This window comes from Halictus rubicundus, chromosome 2 (genome assembly GCF_050948215.1).
Source record: "Halictus rubicundus isolate RS-2024b chromosome 2, iyHalRubi1_principal, whole genome shotgun sequence".
Classification (NCBI taxonomy): Eukaryota; Metazoa; Arthropoda; class Insecta; order Hymenoptera; family Halictidae; genus Halictus; species Halictus rubicundus.
Window position 1 is genome coordinate 19,431,784 of NC_135150.1, and position 14,485 is coordinate 19,446,268.

A 14,485-nucleotide genomic window follows, 5' to 3' on the forward strand; every position below is an offset into this window, starting at 1 on the left:
AGTAAATCTAAATTAAATACCATTAAAAATATTTCTAAAATAATTGATCAACTGCTGTCTACATGGAATCAGAGATTGCTATCCACACAAATATTGAAACGAATTTTACCACAATTTTTAAAATATAAAAGGGTTAAAGTGGCAATCATTGTGATGAATTCTAACATTCTATCTTGTATCAGTTAGATCACTCTTCGACTCCGAAAGAATATCCGAGATTTATATTCGGTATTCAATATATTCTTTTCAAATGCCACAAAAATCGAGAGTACAGGGCGCAACAGAATCGACTGCAGTTTCGCCATTTTTGCGAATTCCAAGAAGCTATTTTGCAGGGATATTCCACAGTTTGGAAGTACGCAAAGAAGTCCGAATTCTTTTTGAACCGCCACAGTGTTTGCTCGTCCGGAGAGGCGTGTTCTACAGCTTCCGAGGTAGGACAAGCGAGATTGAATTACAGCGAATTTCCGGCGAAGCTGGAGGTAGGAGGAACAGGGGCACGGCGAACGGCCGAGAAACGGAAATAAGCTCTCGAAGCCGATATGGCCGGCAGCACCTGCATCATCGTTTCTATTTCTAGGAATGAGTAAGTCGACGCCCATGCCCGCTCCTCGCTCGTTCGCATGCTCTCGCCCGAGTATCGCCGCCTCTCGGCACCCATCATTATACACGAACCGATAATTACCCATTTTTGCGCGGAAACTTCGCGGACCGTGTCTCCGACCGACGCGTGCTCAACCAGAGAGACGCAAATCTCTTCCGGAAACAAGCGGACGCTACGTGACGAAACTGGCGGAGCGAGGTTTGCGTATCTCTGCACGGTGTCGGGTTTCAACGGAGATTTAATATTGCGAGGAATAATAGCTGGCTGCAGATGATCGGTTTGCGGTGAATGGAATTATCATGCTGTCTCTTTACCGATTTATTGCCATATGGGACCGCGGCTCTGTGATAGAGTTTTAGCAAAAATTCATTTTTATGGGGGATCATGGAGAGAGTTATTCTTCACCTTTCGCTGGTTTGCATTCCAATAAGAATACATTTGTATTGTTGCTCAAATCTGATTGGGAAGGTAAACTGAAGACGGCGAGATTTTTATAATGTACTTTATGGTGCTGTTACTTTGCTGATTTAAAGTCTCGGAAGAAATTAACTTTTATGTAGACGATGGAGAGAATTATTCTTGATGTTCAAGGAGCATACGAGACAGTGAGTTTTTGTTGATTCACTAACTGTATCGAATTCAAGTAAAAATGGCGAAGAAATGCGTAAATCAAAATAGAAATTAGAGACCTTAATTGAGAGATAAAGGAGCTTTGTCCTTTCAGAAACGTGACTTACAAAGAAACGGCAACTGCGTAGAATATAATAAAGTGTAAGAAACGAGATAGGTGTCAGACTAAAATGAGACGTAAAGGAAACTTTTTTTCTTGAAACAGTATGGGCAGAAAAATAAAAATTCCAGACAAAGTATAATGGATACCAGAGTGAGCAGAGACACAAGGGAACTGTTTGGACAAGGATTACCCAAACGAGCAAACGATCCACCGCAGGTGACTATTAGCGATAAATGAACGTATTGGTTCTCTCTATCGTAAAGATAGGGTCCGCGAAGGACGAGGCCGCGATACGATATCGAACGAAACGGAAAAAATCTCCGTAAAAAGGAGGTCGATGAGTAAAGCGGCGCTTATCGCCGAAACTGATCCGCGATATCTAGGAATGATATAGGATACTGGTGTTGTGCCATACCTTCGAGTCGATACCGATGATTTTGTTGCACTCTTCGCAGCTGTTGGCGAAAACGCTCTCGTAGCACTTGATGCAGTAAGGGTGCTCGTCCCTGAGAACGTAGCGCTGCCCGGTCAGAGACTCGTCGCATTGCCAGCAGCAGAAATGACCGCTGTGCCAGTCCTTGTTCATCGCCTTCGTGTACTCGCCACTGAAAATCAACTGGAAAAAAAGAAGGACAACCATCCGGTTTAGACAAGACATTCCAAATCCAATTAAATCATCGAAATCACCCCTCAGACCCAGGGCTTGAATCAAAACAATTCCCTGTTACGGAGAGGTTCTAATTCAAATCATTGCAAAGGACTTGAGTAATTGTTCAGAAGAACAGAAATTTTCAACTACTACACTTGCTCCATCCCCTATCGGCGGAGCGTTACTTGTCGATATTTACACTGTTGTAAAGAGAAGTCGTAGCATAATAAAATTGCAGTCATTTTGTTGCTTGAGTTATATATCATTCATTTTCTTCCAAGACTATATATCATTCAAACCCCACAAATTGAAACGTCCGTAAAAACGTTAAAAAATTTGTCTGGTACCTGAATCCACCATAAAGTTGGAGAACGAAGCTTCCTCTTTCCAACGACGCCTTAAAAATTAACGTACGATTTTTTTTACCCAAATTAAACAACAAAACGATGAACAAGTTCGTTCATGGTGTACCTTGCAAAGTTGGCGGTACACCTTCCATTCAAAGTTCTGTAAAACGGACAAAAAAAATCGTACGTCAATTTTCAAGATCCCGTTGCAAAGGAGAAGCTTCGCCCTTCGAATCTACGGTGGACTCGTTCTCGGGAAAATTTTTTTAACGTTTTTACCGCCACTTCAATTTGCAGCTTTTTCGAGCAAAGACGTGTCTCGAGTTGGCTGCAACAGAAGCGAATAGTTGAACATTTCGATTCTCCTGTAACAGTTATTCGGAACGGATGTTCTTTACAATCATTTAGGGAACCTGTACCGATAGTATAACAGTTTTCAAGCCCCCGGAACCCGGTTAGATCCCCATGGATTAGTTACAACTCGATCGTCAGCACGATCCACAGAGCGAAAGCTCCTCGTCGACGGTTCTCAGCGACGTTAGACGCGATCACACGCGATTTTTTCCTCGGTACAAACAAGGCTCGACGAGCTTCTATCATCCGAGAAACTGAGACACGCTACTCCCGGCAGCATGCTTCTCGTTTATTTCCGTCGCGATTCCCGAAAAGCTCCTCGCGATCTCTCTCTTTCTGTAGTGTTCTCGCGGGTTCTCTGGTAAATATGTACCTTGGTTGAGTGCTGTTGTATGTGCTGGCTGAGTATTGTTTGTAAGGGAGGATATCAATTATACTGTGGCGTGAGAGGCATATGTATCGCGCGGATTTTCATCCTGGAGGATGAAAAGGACTAGGTCCTGCGAGAGAGGGCACGAGAGGCTGCACCGCCACCCTCTGGATCCCGAAATCGGCAGGGACTACGTGCGAAAACCGCGTCGCGAACCGTTCCCAACGCTATCGACTACAACCAAAAATTCCAGGACCCCCATCCCTCGACCCTGAAACCCTCGAAAACTGAAAATTCCGCGAGGAAGGGCGGTCTCGGTTCAAAGGGAGGGCGAGAGGTGGGGGAAAAATAGAGAAGAGACTTTCCTCAACCGGGAGAAAGTAGGTCGCAAACTCTCGCGAAAGCTTGGCAGCTTGTTTTCGCAGTTGGCAAAAGGGAAACATCGATTCGTTTCTGGGCGTCAACTACTACGTGTGTATGCAAACGTTCTGACATCCCGTGGATCTCGGAGATTGAGCATGGTTGTAAACGATTGCACCGAGGGTTCACGAGGCGATGGATTTGGACGATCGACCCCGGCGAAGATCGCCGATCGTTCGGGTGGCGAGCGTCGATCGCAAGCGTTAGGGTAACGCGATGGGGGCTGATACTCGGCACATCTGCAGCCAGCACATACTCTTCGATGGCGTGGTGGTTCTGCGTGCTGTCGACCTCGGTGATCGTGACCTCGGCGTTCTGATCGTGGCTCTCCCTGCGCTTGCTCGTCTTCTTCACTTTGCGAACCTTGCGCTCGGTGGTCGTGTACACTACACTGTCTACGTCCGCCATCGTTCTCTCTCGTTACTGCTGGTAAAATCGGTTCTCTGTGTTTCCGCGTACGCTCTCGCTCTCTCTTTCTCAAAAGAGACTCTGGATCACCGGATCGATCGCGATCTGGAGGACTTCTGGCGAATCCGTGCACCGATCGGGATACAGGAGAGGACTGACCGGGTCCAGGGAAACGATGGGTCCAGAAACGAACGGCGACTGGCGCTCCAAGGGAACAAGAGTCGCACAGAGAGAGAGAGAGAGACAGAATGAATGAGAGAGAGACAGAGAGGGAGAGAGAGTGAGTGGTGGTATGCGTGCGTGCGTGCGTGCGTGTGGTGGTGGTGGTTTTCGTCGCTATGGAAATGGACGATGGAAACCGGAGCGGAGTGTGCGACCAGAGAGTCTTCCTTCCGTGTTAACCAGCAGCTTTCGAGCTTGCGAACCGACTGAAATCTAGGATCGGCTCGCTCCGGGCGTCATCATATCGGGACGCTATTTTCGGCGTCCCGACGACTCCAGAAACGCGCCTCGCCGCTCAGCGTCGCGACGCGACGCGTCTCCGCCACCCTCTTCGCCCGCCGTGAACCCCTTCCGCCCCGCGTTTTCTCCTACTTCTCCGAGATTCGAGATGCAGTGTGCCGGGTGCAACTTTTCTACGACACCCCTCTCTCTCACGCTCTCTCTCTCTCTCTCTTACTCTCTCTCTCTTCCTCTTTCTGGTTTGCGAGGTCTCTGCTATGCTACCTCTTCGTCTTCTTCTTCTTCGTCCACCGAGACAGCGATATGACCCTCGTCTCGCGACGGGTTCAGGACACCGTCAATGATCCACGCTAATAAGGCGAGCTTCTCGGTTCGTAATTGGTGGACTGCGGATTTGTATCCATGATTAAATTTGTCTGCATAGAAACGTGTTTACTCCCCGAACCCCTCGCCTCGCAACTAGACTGCGGATCTTTAGGGTAAGGGACACAAGTACTGTGGGGGTACCAATTACTGTGTCTATATTAATTATACTTACTTTTAAAGCATAATGAATCATTAAAAAAGAGGTATTAAATTTGTTTATTAAAATCAGTCAATGTATATCCGATGTCAATATATTTCCAGTCGATGTATCTTTTTTAAATATCTTTTTATATATCAATTCTTTTTTATGTCTTTTTTAATATTTATTATGCTTTAAAAATAAGTATAATCAATATAGGCACAGTAATTGGTACCCCCACAATAATTGGGTCCCTTAATCTATGCAAAATAAAAATTATTCAAGCCAAAGTTCTTGCTATCCTTAATGATTTTGAGAAGTTTGAACCGATAAATTATGTTCTCAACACTGAACATACCAAGCATTAAAAGTACCTGGTGAATATAGCGTTATAAGAATGACATTATTTTCCATTAATACAGCTTTATAACTTTAACAATTGCAAAACATAAAACCGGTCATTTGGTAGAAGTTAATTTATCCATTCTTGTCGTAAATGCATAAGTACCGCAGTCTAATAATTATCCATCTGCGAAGCTACCCTTGTAAGGCCCGTTCCTCCCCCATTTTTGACGGTGTCGCTTCCTTTCGGTTTTTCCTCTCTTCCTTTTCTTTTCATTCGACACTTCTGACCGCGGATATTTCGGGACCCTGACGCTCGCCTCTCCTCTCCTCTCATCGAGACGAGAAACAGAGACGAGATTCGCGGATTCCAAAGCACGATCGACGATCCAGAGCTTTTTGATCGAAGGGGAGCACTGAACGATGGAGGAATCGTGTCTTTAAGTATTGTTGTGTGGAAGTGTTCGTGTGATCCTTGCATGGTGGACCCTTACGACAACTGTACAATTGACGATGCTTACCGTCTGCAGAGTTCTGTTTATCAACTTTTTGAAACGTGCTTTTTAAGGGATGTTTCCTAAACTCTTCTGCCCCTAATCGATCAAATTCCAATTTAAATCTGTCACCAGAAATTTCTAATTTCATAAAAGTGACAAACTTCTTTCGTATTTTTGATGGGATATTTTCTAAACACACCGATAAATCTTTTGTCCCTAATGAAAGAAATTGCACTTTATGTCGCCAGAAATTTTAAAAAATTTGAACTTTATATACGCTGGTGTAAGTGACAAACTTCTTTCAAATTTTGCTCCCAACAGAGCAACGACCAATATAAATTAATTACCGAAATTTGCTAATTTTCCATAAGTTTGTACAAGTGACGAGAGTTCATTCGCCAACTGATTCCTTGTGGTGGGAATGAAATGAAAATACTATTTATTTCCTACATGCTCGGTTAAACGTGTCATGAACGCGTAACGTAACGATTATTTTAAAACACAACAAAATCGTGGGAGTCAGAACGTGTATGACGCTATCTAGATTTTCCGAGCAACATGACTCATTTCAATGTATACACATTGTAGATTAAATCCGTAGAAATTTCTGGCTTGCGCGTCCATCAATTTTGAATTTTTCTTCATAAACCTCTCGCTTAACCCAGCATTTCCCAAGGTCCCCGGAGGGTTAATGAAAGCATTTATCGACGAACGTGTTCCAGTTGCAGCAAGATTATGGGAATTAGGTCCGAAATACCAGAACCGGAGCCGAGAGCTCGCAGTATTTCCGTCGGCGTTCAATCGACGGGAATAATTCTCATTGTCGGGCCGGCTGGCGCTTTAGCACAGAATAGAGCGATAAACATTGTTCACGGACTAACGTGGATCGTTTATGGTTCGCCGAGGTCGCGAGCCTCGGTATCCGAGGTCTCGAATTCAACATGTACCTCCGACAAACTCGAATCTTCTCCGGGAACAAATGCGTTACAGGCAACAGGTCCAGACCAACGAACACGTAAGACAACAACCAAAAATATTCGTCAAAGACCGAATTTTGATACTCGAACCGATCCCAATCTCCTTCACAACTGAACGCAAACGCTTCCGGAAAAAAAGCTAAGAAATGCACCAAAAAGTTTATTAAGTCTCGATTGAATTTACTTGCAGCTCCTCCACTATTGAATAAAAATGATTCTCAAGAAAAAGGTCAAAGGTAACTCAAATTTGTCAAGCATTGACCGACTTCCTGAAACATCAAGCTTCGAGATCCTAGGTCTCAAATTGATCACGCGATTAATTTGTGGCGACTACCTCCTACGCTCGCCAGCAGATGGCCAAATAGTTAACACCTTTCCCGCTGGTACCTGATCCTTCACCGATCCCTATATATACAGTCCTCAACTGCCTTCCCATATTCCAGCGTAGACCCATCAGGGCCTTAGCAACGAGTCCTCTATCGGGCCTAGGACGAAACCATCCCTTTTCTTTCTCTCTCAACACTACACATCACCCTCCACCAAAGATTCAAAAGAAGTAGTAGCATCTCTTCGTGAACAAAAAATCTTTTTCAGGAAAAAGGTCAACGGAAACGCGCACTGCTAACAAAACAGAACTTTGTCAAAAGCATATCGATATCCTTAAAATATCAATCCTCTAGATCGAAGATATCTGCAATAAAACACGCAATGAACTCTAAACTTTGCTGTGAGCAAAATGTTATCGGGAAGAACGTGTGTCGAAGGTAAACGAGATTTGATAATCTTCCCCACGAACAAATGCTTTTCAAGAGAAAGGTCAAAAGCAACGCTAACAGCAGAGCAAATTTGTCAAGCATCGATTTCCTGAAACACGCGCATCCTCTAGATCCAATATCTCGAATTAAACATATACAGCTCCAGTGAACTCTAAACTTCTCCCCGATGAAGATGTTATCAGAAGGTAGGTCGAAGGTAACGGATTGATCCGCAAATCGAAGAAATTAGTGAAGCATCGACCGGTTTCCTGAACTATCGTCAGAGGGCGACGCCTTGATCGCGTGCCAAACAGGTGGTTCCTGGTGTGGAGCCGCGCGAAAAATAGAGAAGAAATCCGCCGAGTGTAATTGGGTCGGAATGTTTCACACGTCACCAATACCTGCGTGGCCACCAACTCTCCCCACGCCTTCTCACTCGCGATACTAATCTCTCCCCCGCGACCGAAATCAATTCGACGAATCGTTTTTCTCGAAAATAAACCCCCGGTTTTCTATCTATCTCTCTCTCTCTCTTTCCACGACATTTATCATTCGTACCGCTGACTGATCGTCTCCCACGTGATTTATTGTTTACTGTTGTCCACTGATTCTTGGACGTGACATTGGCGGGATGAGTCGTGGCTAAATAAATAATATTTATGACTTTTAGAGTCGGGTTTGCAGTGCAATCCGTAACTACGAAGCCTGTAATATAGGAAATTCTGTGCTCTTTCCGATGGATTGACGGTTAATGAAAGGAGAAATATGTACAATTTCTAATAGATCATTTCTTGAAATTACAGTAGATTCTGCGACCAAAAATTGTTTAAGAAGACTGTATATTTTCTGTAAGATTACCGTGAGATATTGCAATTTCACGATACACCAAAGTACAATATTAATGCAGTGTGAACAAATTTTGCCAGAAATAAATTTTAAAGGGAGAATCGATGAACCGAAATGTTGCAACTTTGTTCCATGATATTCATAAATCAAACAATTTTTGTTTTCTGTACTTGAAAATCCCGAGTGTAGACACGAGTTGCAATTGGACTCTGATCTTCACAAAAGAATTTGTTCTATATAAAAATACACGGTCTAAAAATACATGTTCGGCTGTGACAATGTTTTATAGTCTTCAGAATTCTTTGGGCTAAAAATGACAGGAATTCTACCGATCGAACAATAGTACTAGTTTAAAAGAAGAATCTAGATTGGCGTTTATGCAAGTTTCGAGGCTTCTCCGATTTGTCAGTAAAGATTGTTGAACAAATGGGGGCTGAGGTTTCCGGTGGGTCGGCCGGATATTTTCTCAGAAAGTAATCGCGATGTATCATTTCCCCATCGTTGCCAGAATGCGCGAGGAACGCCGGGCCCGTTATAAATAGCTGGAAAATGAAAATCGCCCGTGACAGGAGAACGCGATCGCCCACGCGAATCGAGGATCGCATCGGGTGGTAACATAATATCAACGAAGGGGTCCGGAAGAGGCGCGCGTCGCCCGATTAAAAATATATCCTCCGAGAAAAAGCGGGTCGACCAAAAAAGAGGGACACCGTGAAGCCGGATCTCTCGATCGCAGTGGTACAGCACCGATTTTACTCCGGCGGGAACATCGATCCTCGAATCAACTAGAAATTCACTCCCGATTCTCTCCATCAAGCTTTCGTCAATCCATTAACATTCAAACCATTGGCCTCGAGAGAGTACTGAATCAATAAAATCTATATAATGAGATCCAACGTGAATAAAACTGGCAATTATAGTACCCTACAAGATACGTGAAATTACTGTCTCACATGACCGGTGTCAATAAAATGTCGTAGCAAATCGTAGCAAAATAATAAATAAATGAATGAACGCGTTCGAGTTGCTGATCTGGCAGCCGATATGAGAAATGTCTCCCAGTGCAAAGAGTTAAATCTTAGAAATTGTAATAAACTTCGGCTTCTGCGACTCACGCGGCCTATAATACTGTGCCAGAATCATCGCGAAAGCATTCAACAGAATTCGCTAAACACGGAAATTATTCATTTCTTGCAAATCAGAATAAAATCCTAGTTCCTTCTCAACCACACAATCCTTGGAAACACATACAGCAACGATGGAAAAGTTCTAATCAGCAGACTGTCGATTTCATGCATTCACTTATTTTAAAATGGGAGAAAGATTAAGAGAATATCAATTTTTCATTTTCAATGTATCAAAATTATTAAAGGTTGAAAGAACTTTTTGCGTGGCCCCTGCTTAAAATTAATTCACAAAATGTTTACTTTGCAGATTCGCAGTCTACTAATTAGAGATCTATGAAATAAATCCTAGTGCAATTTGTTCGCTTTCCAGAGCGTAATGCGGAAATCCTAGTGTATTGTCCAAAGAGGGTCAGGAAAAATTTCGAAAAATTCTCCAATGTTCAGAAAAGGTTCTTCAGTTTTCCAGAATTCGACAGAACCGAATTCCGCGCCGCTGCAAGAGGGAAACCCTGCCGAAGTGTCCCCTCTCGCGTAAACGGCTCGCCTCGGCCGCGATATATGCGTATATTATTTGCAGACGGGCATGAGATTGATATTTTGGGAGACCCCACGCGAGCCACACGGCACCAATAAACGCCACGGGCCGCGAGGCTGTTTCGTGCGAACATCCGCCGGATTTTCTCGCCCCGTCCCCGGCTCCATTTTTCTTTCCCCATCCACGGAAAACAGCCGTTCCAACTAATCCGGTTGCCCAACTTTAGATAACAATAGCAGGAGAGCGGGACCACGCATGCTGGCCGCACCCTGTCATCGCGGGTCTCTCGTGCCAATGGTTTTTAACCGTTCCGAGTCGCTGATGCGCTTGGATATCCTCAGTAGAACGAGTTCGGTCTAAGATGTCTCTCAAAAACACGGACTACGGTTCGGTATAGAGGAAATCATTTTTCTGTCCGTTCGTCGCTGCTCGTCCCAGTTGACAGCGATTTTCGTACGAGATCCTTGCGAGCGAATTCACTTTTGGTTTCGTTGCTGACACAAGTTGGGAGCTTTATCGAGAACGAAGAGCCTTGTGAGTATTCGATTCACGAACTCCGGTAGAACATTCAGTTTTAGCGTGTTCAACAGGTGCTAGGAGGAGCAAGACGCCGAAGAGTGTTATTTACACGAATGAGAAGAATGGAAAAGTGGCAGAACGGAAAACGAAACTGAACGCCGAATTTTGTGAGTATCGGAGTTGCGAGATTTTATAGAGCACAGTTTTAACGTGTTCGACAGGTACGAGCAGAACCCTGAAGAGTGTTATTTACAAGAATGAAACGATTGGATAGGTAGAAGAGCGAAAACCGAAACTGAACGCCGAATTTTGTGAGTATTGGAGTTGCGAGATTTTATAGAGCACAGTTTTAACGTGTTCCACAGGTACGAGCAGAACCCTGAAGAGTGTTATTTACAAGAATGAAACGATTGGATAGGTGGAAGAGCGAAAACCGAAACCGAATGCTGAATCTTGTGAGTATTCGATCCGCGAATTTTTATAGAGCACAGTTTTAACGTGTTCGACAGGTGCGAGCAGAACCCTGAAGAGTGTTATTTGCAAGAATGAAATGATTGGATAGGTGGAAGAGCGAAAACCGAAAGTGAATGCTAAATCTTGTGAGTACTCGCTCCGTAAATTTTTATAGAGCACAGTTTTAACGTGTTCGACAGGTGCGAGCAGAACCCAGTGTTATTAACAATTACGAGAAGAACAGAAAAGTGGAAGAGCGAAAACCGAAACTGACCGCGGAGCATCGTGAGTATGCGAAGTTTGATGGAGAACAGTTTTAACGAGTTGAACAGGTGCGAGCATTATGACCAGTGTTATTTACAAGAATGAAACGAGCAAAGAAGTGGAAGGACGAACGAAAAACGAAACCGAACGAAAGGATGAACACGTAAGCGTTAGGCTGTGTCCTAATCGGATGTTGCTGTAGAGACAAAATCCTTGTTGTTCGGGGGACTGACTAATCCGACGAGAAACAAACAAGACACATTCTATGGTTGCGTCCAAATTGGCAACGCGTGCGATGCGACAATGATGAATATGTATGTCGGTTGCGTTGCTTGACTCTGAGACTTGTTTGTTTTTTGCCGCGTTCCATCTTATAATTTCATAGAGGTACTGTTTTCCGGAGTCCAAGCAGACTTGTTTTATGAGACAATGATCGATAGACTGCGGATTTTATGCGTTCATCATGCGAATGAGCAGATCGAGTGCAAAACAGACGGTAGTCAAAAAATTTAAAAAACGCTGTTGCATCGTTTCCGACTTGGTAAACCCAGATAATTAAACTACCGTCCGGGGTAGTTTGTTAACAAAATATTTTTATAAAAATACTTCAAAAAACAGAACGCATAACATGAAGCAACTATTTTTAATATTGAGTTTAGTTATCGTTTGAAATTACAAGTTTGGGATATTTCTATCATCATTTTTCGAAAAGATTCGAAACAAATATCGATGTAGACACAATTTTTATTTCGCCAAAAAATCCACAGTCTACCGATCAGTCATCTCCAAAAACCTGCCATTAAAAGCAGTCTCTTCAAACTAGAACACAGCCTGAAAAATCTCTATTCAAAAAAGGGGCTGTCCTACGGGTGAAATAAAATCATTCTCCACTTTCTCTAGGGTGCCATAACCGCTATCCTCACAACATAATCCCAGGGGCAATCACAAGATTAATGTCGCCAGAGTGTTACGAGTCGAGTGCCGTGTCGCAAGGTGTCTGTTTAAGGTGTGAGTGACAAAAAGGGTTGTCGAGGTGTGATGCTCGGAGAGAGAGACACAGGAGGACCTTGGTTTCATCATTACCCAGAAAGCTTTGTTCCGATCGGTATCCGGGATCGAGTACTGTATCGGTCCAGAGGCCGCACTCACATCCTCGGCGTCCCAGTAATCGGTGTCCTCGTCGTAGGACGAGGACCAGGCGCCCTTCTTCGGATTCTCGTTGCTCTCCGGCCACGGTAAATTGTCTCCGGATGTCGTCAGGATGTCTCTGATCCTCTCGTAGTCCTCCAGCTCGGCCTCCTCGAAACTGGATATTCTCAGCAGCCTCGCGGTGTCGTTGGCCCCCTCGACGGATGAGCGCGCGTTCGTCGGACTGTCGTTTTTCCCGTTGTCCTTGGACTGAGTCCCGAATCTCTTGTTCTTGAAGGTCCTGCGGCTGAAGCGATCCCGGGACATCAGGTCTTTTCTGCTCTCAGACAGTCCCAGCACCGAGCTCTCGGTCAAAGGCTCCTCGAAGTCGACCAGAGGCTCCTCGAAGCTGGTCTGAGTTAGCACCGACACGCTCTTCCGGCTCTCAGACCTGGACAAGAGGACTGGGCTTCCCACAGGAGAGGTATTCGTGGACTCGTCTCTGAACAATCTCTGCATGGAAATGTCCGACTTCCTTCTCTCGGGCTCCCGGTGTCTCTTCGATCGTCTACCTGTCAGATTCTCGGCAGACTTGCTCACCTCGGACGTCTTCGACTTGAGTCTCGGTTTTCTCACGATAGTGCTCGAGGATTTTATGTTCCTCTTCCTCTGGCTCACTCTCGGCCCTTCAGCCAGGACCTCTGACTTGTTCTCCTCTCCTGGAATAGCCTCGGTGTTTACCGCTTGTTCCATGGAAGCTTCGATTTCTATTGATTCTTGGTTGATTGGTGGATCAGGCGATCTGGAGGGCGATTTTCTGAGCTGCTTCCTCAAGATCCTACCAGTTTCCAGGCTATCCGATTCATCTCTCGAGGATCCACCTTCCGAAGGACTTTGCTGTCGCTTCAGTAAAGGTATCGAGTCCAGAGTCTTCTTCGTGGGCGCTTCGTTCCCAGAATCGTTGTCGAAAGACGTGCCAACGTCGCTCGATGCGTCGGAACTCGAATACGTCTCTATCAGGTTGAAAGGGATCGGCGTGGGTATTCTGACATACTTATCGGGTTCAGGGGCTGTTAGGTTCAACGGTCTGTCCCTGGAACTCCCTTCGACTCTTAAATTCTCCCCAGCATCTTCGTACGACGTCTCTCTGTCAAAAATTTCCTCGATCTCTAAACTCCTATCGTCTCGCTCTCCCGATTCGCTGACCTCTACCAGGTAATCAAAATCTGGACTCAGTCTAGAGTCCGGCGTGCATCCAGATCGCAAGAAGAAGCCCTTGGGGCTGTACTCTGACAGGTAATCGAAGTTCTTGTCCTTGGACCTCAGCTCCGCCCTGATCCTCAAGCTATACTCGTGCAGGTTCTCCAGCTTGTGCTTAGCGCTGCGAGGCAAATTCGCGTTGTCCGTGTGACTGTAGCTGCAGATGGAATCGTGTGTGCTCATGTTGTCGTTGGTCTGCTCATGATACGACAGGCACGGGGTCGCCGGCTGGTTGATCGTGATGATCACCCCGTCGGTGACGTGTCTGAGGCAAGCGAGCAGCTCCAGCACGCCCACGCAGCCTATCAGCACGGACATCATCAGACCCATCTTGGATACCTTGTGTCAGACTTAATCGACGGAAGTCTCGTCATGAAGGATCCCGATCACTTTGTGCGAATTACTGTCACGTCACGACGAGGAGGCTTTGTCATTCGATCCTTCATATTATCGTTACGATACAATCCTCTTCAAGGCTGGTGGGTCGGTTCGAGGACCCCTCTAGATGTATATGATGAGGAACGTGACGGTGCGGGGCTCCTCTTCGTCGCAGAGCGAGGGGAACTTGGGCGTCCTGCGAGGCCAATCCATCGGGCGTCCTCGGGAATGGATCCTCTGACGCCGTGCGGTGACGTCACTTGGAGAGAGAAGGTGAAGAGAAGACACGAAGAGAGGGAAAGAGAGAGAGAGAGCGTGAGACAGAGAGAGATTTTAGAGGGGGCACCCACCACCCACGCGCGACCACTTCTCTCCACGGCAGTGGGAGCACGTTTCAGCACACGGTCTCGAAGGTGTCTCGAAGGAGCCTCGCGGTGCCCCGTGTGATCCGCGTGGATCCTGATCGAGGGACGATCGAGCGACGGAACAACGGCAGGGCGAGGATCGCGCGACGATCATCGAGGGTGGCTATCCATGCGGCCGGATGGCGGC

The 14,485-nt window shown here is 45.6% G+C and overlaps 1 protein-coding gene and 1 long non-coding RNA gene across 13 annotated transcripts in view; one reads left to right on the forward strand and one right to left on the reverse strand.

Moving 5' to 3' along the window:
• Lmpt (four and a half LIM domains protein limpet) overlaps nt 1-14,485 on the reverse strand; it is a 138,920-nt gene that overhangs the window by 17,765 nt on the left and 106,670 nt on the right. For 6 of the 10 annotated variants that reach the window (XM_076805803.1, XM_076805797.1, XM_076805804.1 and 3 more), the window contains one exon: nt 1,753-1,953. In XM_076805803.1, coding sequence (XP_076661918.1) covers nt 1,753-1,953 — 201 coding nt within the window. Of the gene's footprint in view, nt 1-1,752; nt 1,954-3,733; nt 4,028-12,250; nt 14,032-14,485 lie in introns of those variants that run through there. The other 4 variants (XM_076805800.1, XM_076805799.1, XM_076805805.1 and 1 more) reach the window with 4 other exon arrangements.
• Nucleotides 9,381-12,243, forward strand: LOC143365557 (uncharacterized). Of its 3 annotated transcripts, none has more exons than XR_013084561.1 (3): nt 9,381-10,617; nt 10,672-11,049; nt 11,104-12,243. It is a non-coding gene; the product is annotated as an uncharacterized LOC143365557 (long non-coding RNA). The 3 variants fall into 3 exon arrangements; XR_013084562.1 differs by having other exon boundaries at nt 9,381-10,465; nt 10,510-11,049; XR_013084563.1 differs by having other exon boundaries at nt 9,381-10,465; nt 10,522-11,049.